Source organism: Saccopteryx leptura, chromosome 6, assembly GCF_036850995.1.
Source record: "Saccopteryx leptura isolate mSacLep1 chromosome 6, mSacLep1_pri_phased_curated, whole genome shotgun sequence".
Taxonomy (NCBI): domain Eukaryota; kingdom Metazoa; phylum Chordata; class Mammalia; order Chiroptera; family Emballonuridae; genus Saccopteryx; species Saccopteryx leptura.
The window spans coordinates 27922567-27929007 of NC_089508.1; the positions used below are offsets into that span (position 1 = coordinate 27922567).

At 44.6% G+C, this 6441-nt stretch overlaps 1 protein-coding gene across 1 annotated transcript in view; it reads right to left on the reverse strand.

Annotated features, from left to right (window-relative positions):
• LOC136377440 (acyl-coenzyme A thioesterase 2, mitochondrial-like) overlaps positions 1–5013 on the reverse strand; it is a 9508-nt gene extending 4495 nt beyond the window's left edge. Inside the window, exons 1-2 of the mRNA XM_066344230.1 lie at positions 4339–5013; positions 650–852 (exon numbers count right to left, since the gene is read on the reverse strand). Coding sequence (XP_066200327.1) covers positions 650–852; positions 4339–4924 — 789 coding nt within the window. The 5' untranslated portion in view covers positions 4925–5013. The remainder of the gene's footprint in view (positions 1–649; positions 853–4338) is intronic.
• Between the last annotated feature and the right edge of the window lie 1428 nt (positions 5014–6441).

Genomic DNA, 6441 nt, shown 5'->3' on the forward strand with positions numbered 1-6441 from the left:
TACCGCTTAGCCAACCGGCCAGGGCCTACCCAGGTTCTTTGCAGTCAAGTTCCTCCTTTAAACAATACTGCGCAGCCTTACCGGTGGCGGTGCAGCGGATAAAGCGTTGACCTGGAAAGCTGAGGTCGCCACTTCAAAATCCTGGGCTTGCCCGGTCAAGGCACATTCGAGAAGCAACTATTACAAATTGATGCTTCCCACTCCTCCCCACCTTCCTCTCTTTCCTCTCTCTAAAATCAATAAATAAAATCTTGAAAAACAACCCTTAATACTGTGCTCTTAGAGGGGGCACAAGGAAGAGAGGGTTGTGAAACACAAACATTAAACTGGGACCAGCTGGAGGCAATGATTCCTTTCCCCTTTCCCTCTACTTCCCGTGTCGAACCCAGGGTTCTAAAATGTGTTGGGCTCATTATGAAATATTATAAAAACTACAATTTAAAACTCCAAAATGCCAACTAAAAGAACCTCTTTACTAGCAAGAAATATAGTAATATATATCTGCATAGAAACTGTCCATGAGAAGTGACTAAAAAAGGTACTGCATTGGGGGTAGGGCGTGGCTGTCACAAATTGGTCCAGTTCTTGAAAACCAAGAACATTTATGAAGAGACCTGAGACATAGGTCACAAAACAGAGAAATTCCAACCTGAGGGTGATGAAGCAGGTAGTTCACAGCTTCTTCAAAGTACTCTAGGTGGAGGTTCTTCAAGCCCTTGGGGAGGTCGTCATAGTTATAGTAAGCCAGAGCCATCACAGCAAACCCCTTCCCAGCTAGCAGACTAGCTCGGTATTCCAGAAGGCCACCTCCAGCACCAAAAATGTCCACAATCCCAGGAAAGGGCCCAGGTTCTTTGGAAAAAACAAAACAGAAAACTAAATTATTCTCGAAAGTCCTTACAGGGATGTCAAAAGCACTTGCTCCCTACTTGGTAATGTCAAAGTTTTCTATTGACAATCAGAAATACTGAAAGACCTCTGGTCTTCAAAGGTCCAGGCAATGGCATAGACTAAATCACATTCCTCTCTACACCCAGAGCCTACAGCCCCACAGATGTTAGAAAGATTATGTGAGGCCCTGGCCAGTTGGCTCAGCGGTAGAGCGTCAGCCTGGCGTGCGGGGACCCGGGTTCGATTCCCGGCCAGGGCACATAGGAGAAGCGCCCATCTGCTTCTCCACCCCCCCCCCCCTTCCTCTCTGTCTCTCTCTTCCGCTCCCGCAGCCAAGGCTCCATTGGAGCAAAGATGGCCCGGGTGCTGGGGATGGCTCCTTGGCTGCTGCCCCAGGCGCTAGAGTGGCTCTGGTCGTGGCAGAGCCACGCCCGGAAGGGGCAGAGCATCGCCCCCTGGTGGGCAGAGCCTCGCCCCTGGTGGGCGTGCCGGGCGCATGCGGGAGTCTGTCTGACTGTCTCGCCCCGTTTCCAGCTTCGGAAAATACAAAAAAAAAAAAAAAAAGAAAGATTATGTGTTACTTTTGTGGTTAAAAATAATTTACAGAAAAAAAATTTACAGACAATGACAACAGCAAAATCATTGCTCTCTCCGCCCCCCTAGCATGCCACACGCTAGGGAGGGGGCAGAGATATTGGAACCCTCATACACTGCAGGTATGTATGCTAACAGATACAGTCACATTGGAAAACAGTTGGACTATTTCGGCTAAAATTAAACATACATTTACCATGTGATCCAGTGATCTCACTGTCAGGTATATTTACCCAAGAGAAATGTAAACTTTGCCTGACGTGTGGTGGCACAGTGGACGGGGTGTCAACCTGGAATGCTGAGGTGCCGGGTTCCAGACCCCAGGCTTGCCCAGTCAAGGTACACACAAGAAGCAGCTACTAGTTGATGCTTCCCACTCCTCCACACCCTCCCCCTTCTCTCTCTCTCCTCTTTCTAAAAAACCAATAAATAAAATCTTATTTAAAATAAGAAATGTACACTTGTGTTCACACAAAAACTTGCATGCAGGTGTTTGCAGTGACTTTATTCATAATCTTCGAAGACTTGAAACTCAAATGTCCAAAGACTTGAAACTCAAATGTCCTTCAAGTGGTGAATGAATGAACAACCTGTGATACACGCATATAATGGGGTACTACTAAGAAACAAGGACGAGCTACTGATACTTGGGGCAACACAAATGAATCACAAATGTATTATGCTAGACAAAAGGCTGCATCCTCTGTATGATTCTATTTACTGGATATTTTCACTATTTACATTAAAACTTTGTATTTAACATGCAAAATTAAAGAATAATAAAGGATACGCTATATCCAACATTTAAAAAAATAACTCAGTACTAACTATCCAAGGCCCCTGAGTATCTGCTCCTTTTTCTCTTTGCACTGTCCTGGATTTTCCTTTCTTGCTTTTCTTTACCTTATTACCACTTACCTGTGTACTCTAATCATTCTTTTGTTTATTGTGTCTATTTTTGAATTTTATCTAAATGGAATGTCTTCTTTGGGGACTTGATTATTTCACTCAATACTTTTTGGGATTCATTCATGTTGAAACTTGTAGTTGCAGTTCGGTCACTTTTGCTGCTGTAAATATACCTCAACTCATCACTTTTACTGTTGATGAACATTAGGGCTGTTTCCAGTTGTTTTTTGCTGTTACAAACAATACCTCCTGGTGCACATGTACCAAGAGCAGGATGATACAGTCAACTTTCTAAGTAAATCATTGTTTCCAGGAGTAGATATGAATGAGTCCATTCCTTTTAGCAGTGTGAATTCCTAGTCCTCTACATAATTGTTAATAACTGGCAATAGACTTCTAAATCGTGGCAAATTTTAAGGGTATGAACTATGTAGTTTTGTGTTTGCCTGGTTCCTGATAGGAATTATTTTTTATTAACCAATTGATTTTTTAAAATTTCATTTACTGATTAATTTTAGAGAAAGGGAGAAAGAGAGAGTGAGAAACACTGATTTGTTGTCCCACTGATATATATTCATTGGTTGATTCTTGTATGTGCCCTGACTAGGGACTGAACCCGCAACCCTGGCATATCCGAATAATGGTCTAACCAGCTGAACTACCTGGCCAGCACAGCCAATTGCTTTCTTTGTAATGGAGAAATTATCTAAATATTACAGAAGATTTTCCGCTAATAGTAACAGGCCTTCCTCCTTCATGCTACTTTTTTTTTTTTTTTTTTAGCGAAAGAGAGAGAGACAGGAAGGGAGAGGGATGAGAAGCATCAGCTCATAGTTACATCACTTTAGTTGTTCACTGATTGCTTCTTACACATGCCTTGATTGGCTTCAGTGGAGCCAGTGACCCCTTGCTCAAACCACCGATCTTGGACTTCAAGCCAGTGACCTTTGGGCTCAAGCCAGCAACCATGATCCCACATTCAAGCCAGTGACCTGGCACTCAAGCCGGTGACCTTGGGGTTTGAACTGATGTTCTATCCACTGCGCCAACAGGGGTCAGGTACTAATTTTCTTAAATTTAATATATTTTGGGAATTATAAAGTTATAAAATTGAGAAAACTTTTAAGAAATTAAAATTTTGAAACTTCCCAGAAATGTTTTATTTTTCAAAATTATAACTGTTGTCTGAACTGTTTTGGCCAAAAGAGCCTGGAATGCTGAGGTCCCTGGTTCCAACCCCAGGTTTGTCTAGTGAAGAAGCAATCAATAAACAAGTAAAGTAAAACAACTATGATCTTGCTCCCTTTCTAAAATCAGTAATATTAAATCTTTTAGAAACTAAGTAAAATTAAAATTTTGGATATCTTCAGTGAAGTAGGCCAGACAGAGAAAGAAAAATATCGTATGATCTCCCTTATATGTGGAGTCTAATGAACACGGTGAACTGAGGAACGGAAGAGAGGCAGAGATGAGGTTACTGGAAGCAGAGGGACAGCTGTCAGAGGGAAGAGGGATGAGAGGACGGGATCAGAGGTGAAGGGATTAGTGTAATTATATACACATAACACATAGATACAGATAACAGGACAGCAAATCCCAGAGGGAAGTGGGGAGGTAGTTAGGGGGAGGGGGACAAAATGGATGTAATGGGGACACGTGGTTGGGGGTGAGGGTGTTAAATTGAGTGGGACACTTGAATCCATGTTAACACAATAAATAGAAATTAATTTTAAAAATTGGATATCGTCTAATTGACCTCTCAGTTTTGTGGGGGTTTTTTGACCTCTCAGTTTTGGAGGCAGGGCCACCTCTCCAGTCCCCTGACATTCCATTCCTGTCTCGACCCTTTAAGGCCCCACGGTCCTCCGAGCTTTAGGAAATACTTCCATCCCCTCGTAAAAGTGAAGATAAAAAAGCGGGAAGAAATTGAAAAGGGTCACTCACCTGGGGGCAGGAAGAGCGTGGCTCGCACCCGTCCCGTGCGCAACGGCTCCCGCCGCACCCCGGTGGCAAGAAAGTGGCGCTCGTGCACCGCCCGGCCCAGCAGCTGCCCGCCCTCGCCCTCGTGGCCGTCGAACACCTGCAGCTCCACGACGAAGGGCGTCTGCACGTCCCGCTTCAGCAGCCGCACTAAGGGCTTCTCGGGCTCCAGGGCCCAGAGGAACCCCATGGGCTCAATCCCCACGTAGCTGCCGCCCAGCGCGGGCGCGCGCGCCAGGTCCAGTTCGCCACCGGAGTCGGCGCGGTAGCGCGCGTGGGCACGAAAGAGCACGTCCTTTTCGTCGCGTAGAGAGGAGCGCAGCGTGACCGGCTGCTCCGTGGCCAGACCGCGCACGACAATGCGCACGGGCTCATCCCAACGGCAGCAGCTCGCAGGCTCCAGCGACACCATTGCCGCCATCCGGCCAGGAACCCAAGAGATCAGGTCACCAGACCTCAACTTTGGAGACTTCGGCAGACACGCCCAACTCCTCGGGTTCCAGAGGCCGAGTCCAAACGCTCGCAGGAGAGGGGAAGATGAGGCCATCATTTTGCGACTTGATTTCAGACCTCTGATCAATTCCCCTGGAATGTGAAGGAAGGTAGAACCGGTTAGAGATCCTACTGGCAGGCAGCAGTCTGCAGGCTGGGCGCCTAGTGGGACAGAGCGGTCCGCTAAATCCAGCTTGTAGGCTCAGCCTTGCCAGTCAGTAGCCAATCACGTTGAACTTGCTCAAAGCCTCCAGGCTGAAAAACGTCCACTCTGAGAAAGAATTTCCCTGTTCTGCCTCTCAAAAGCTCTTTGGCCTGTGCAGTGGGCTGGGCCAGGGTTGCCCCTAAGGAACCTAGCCCAAAACGTCAGGAAATTGGCTGCGGAGGCCACACAACTTAGGGTCTGGCATATGGACCTCAGCTTCATTCTTTATAGGCATAAAAACAGCCAAATTAGGTAACATTTCATTATATATTGGGCTCTCATGTTATATCATTTAAGCAAATGGTATCTCCTTCTCATCCTGGACTTTTCACCTTTTCCTACTTTTTCATAACTTATGTGTTCCACCCTGTGGTGGGTTTTTTGTTTGTTATTTTTCTGCAACAAACTTCAGGCCTCTTCCAAGACCTTGTACTTGATTTTACATTTATAACTTTATATTCTTTTTATTAGAGAAATCTGCAAATTGTATAAACTTTAAGCCCCCTGCTGACCTCAAATTGTTAACCTAAATTGTCAGGAGGCAAAAATCATACAGAAAAATGTTTATTAGGGATTAAAGAAGTTGAAAATCTGTGCACACTGATTCGGGTAACAACTCAAAGTGTGTGCCAGAGAAGAAAAATCAGGGGTTTTTAAAAGGCAAAAGGGAAGGTTTACATAAAGAATTTAAATTGGTGCTGGCGACAGAAAGCTAACCGTGGCTAAACATAATTCATCACTAAAGCTATTGCTAAGTAAAAAGTTCCTCTCTTTGAGGAGCTGCATGTGTTCTTAAAGCATCCTAGAATATTTATAGTTCTTCCCAGTTCAGAAGTTCATGTTCTCTCTGGTAAGGCTGTACATAAGACCCATCTTCTTAATGGCCTCTTGGCTCCATCTTAAAGCTCCTTAACAAAAGTGACTCCATTTTATTTCACACTTGACAAAATAGAAAGCCAGATAGTTCTTTAGCAAAATGGGTTTATTTGGAAACAACAAAAACTTGCAATTTGGGACATGCAGTATAAAGGTCCAGAGAAACAAAAGAGAGAAATGCTCTTTTATGGACCCGGGAAGGGAAGAGTATGCTGTTTAAGGTCTCCATTTCTGTGGAGTACACCGTGAAGATTACTCTACCAGAACAGGGTTAATTTTGATAGAAGCAATTAGGCCTTTATAATACTGAGGTATATTTCCTTTTATCAGCTGTGGATCAAATAGGCAGGAGCCATGTGCATTGGGTGTCCTGTGCCTGTCTCAAGGGTGAGAGTTTATGAGTTCCAAAGGCGGTGAATCTGAGATTTGGAAGGTCCAAGGGCAATGCTTTTGGCCAAGGTGTTTTTTTTTTAATTTTTATTTATTTTTTACAG